Source organism: Aplysia californica, unplaced genomic scaffold (genome assembly GCF_000002075.1).
Source record: "Aplysia californica isolate F4 #8 unplaced genomic scaffold, AplCal3.0 scaffold00298, whole genome shotgun sequence".
In the NCBI taxonomy this organism is placed as follows: Eukaryota; Metazoa; Mollusca; class Gastropoda; order Aplysiida; family Aplysiidae; genus Aplysia; species Aplysia californica.
Genome location: NW_004797568.1, coordinates 666,100 through 667,701, shown reverse-complemented (window position 1 = coordinate 667,701; position 1,602 = coordinate 666,100). Strand labels below are relative to the sequence as shown.

At 42.7% G+C, this 1,602-nt stretch overlaps 1 protein-coding gene across 1 annotated transcript in view; it reads right to left on the bottom strand.

Annotated features, from left to right (window-relative positions):
* Positions 1–956, bottom strand: part of LOC101862738 (adhesion G protein-coupled receptor L1) — a gene marked incomplete in the record, with an annotated part of 95,425 nt that extends 94,469 nt beyond the window's left edge. The window contains 1 exon segment of the mRNA XM_005101772.3: positions 346–956. Coding sequence (XP_005101829.2) covers positions 346–427 — 82 coding nt within the window.
* Positions 957–1,602: the final 646 nt, after the last annotated feature.

Here is a 1,602-nt window from a genome sequence, read left to right as displayed (position 1 = left end):
ACCCCCCCCTTTCCGCAATTTCCTTCGCAGCATAACTGACAACAGCAACAGCAATAAAGGCAATGATACCAAAGAGAATGATAACGGGAGAGAAGTAGAAAGGGAGAGGGAGGACAACAACGATGACCAGAACAACGATGATATAGACAAGGAGAGGAGGATGAGAAGTTAGGGGACGGGGAAGGGGGGAGACTAGAGTGGGAAAGAAAGTGTACTGTGGTAAAGAGCGCTACAGAACCGTTTTAATACTTCGGTACCAACAAATCGACCTGACTTTGGTATAGATCACAGGCTGACTTAAAGACGAAGACTGTCATCAACAAACATCAAAACTAAAGAACTTACCACCGTTGACGATATAGCCAAGTCCAAGAAAAAGCAAGACGCCCAAACTCCACCTCATGTTGTGAATTTCGTAAAAATCCATGTGCCTTAGAATGAATCACATTGGAGGACGCGATTCTGTGAGCGAATAGAGTGCAATCTATTGTTTACAGCAACTTCACGTCTGTGGTGCAACCCCCGTACACTGGAATCACTTACATCAAACTACAAAATAAGACACTTTAAACCACTGCGCTCAGCTCGAAGTTACTCCGAGAAAAGTCGTTTCTTTGTACCAGCACAGCTGTGCTTGTCTGAAACTCAACAGCTGCAATAGTTTTACATAGAAGAGATGGGGGGAAAAGCGCAAAAACACCAACACGAAATCACCGACCACCGCTCTGTTCTCGAGTTACTTTTTTTAAAAACCCAAAGAGAAGTTCACAAATCGACGCTTTCACCCGCGTCTGTTACAGTCAACTTCTTTACGTTCGTTTTCCGTCGAGTCCGTTTTTGTCCTCTTCTCTTCACATCGAATGCGTGCACATCTCAGTCACGACAGGGGAGTAGACAGTCAGCCCCACCATGAGCTTTCGATTCAATATATCCGCTCCAAAGTTGTGAGTGGAAGAGTAGGCTAGAGCGCCGGGCGAACCCGCGAGCGAGAGGTGCGCGTGAAGCCGTAGTGACGTCACTTCATCAAGGCAAGTCAGAAGCGAGAACCACGCACAGGCTTAGTCACGCAGTTAGGAGTAGACACAGAAAGTGAGGTGAGGTTTACGCGACTTCACTAGTCCGTACCATAAATGTCAAATTTCACAAGGAACTTTCTTAAAGAGTATAATTATAATGTAACCGATGACTCTTAACTGGTTCATATAAGACTAACAGACAGTTTTCTTACTTTCGCTTTAATATTCGGCTGATTTCTTTTTATTTCCTTTGAAATAAGAGAGCACATCAACAAAGGATTTTGTGATTGAAATATGTAAATCATACAGACAGATACAAAAAAGTAGTATTTGAAATAATATTAGTATTAGTAGACAGATAAAAGAAAAATGCTATAGTTGTCCAATTAACTCGTTCCGGGAAACAAAAGCAGGTCGACACACTATTGTCATAATGAGCAAGGAACAGTGTGGATAAACAGATAGAAACGACAGAAAGAGAGTAAAAAATTAAAACTGGGAGATGGGACTCGTCAGCCTCCCTTAGGAACAGATTTTTTAAAAAGCTATTGGAAATGGGTACGCCTAGTAGACCACATTACCCCCT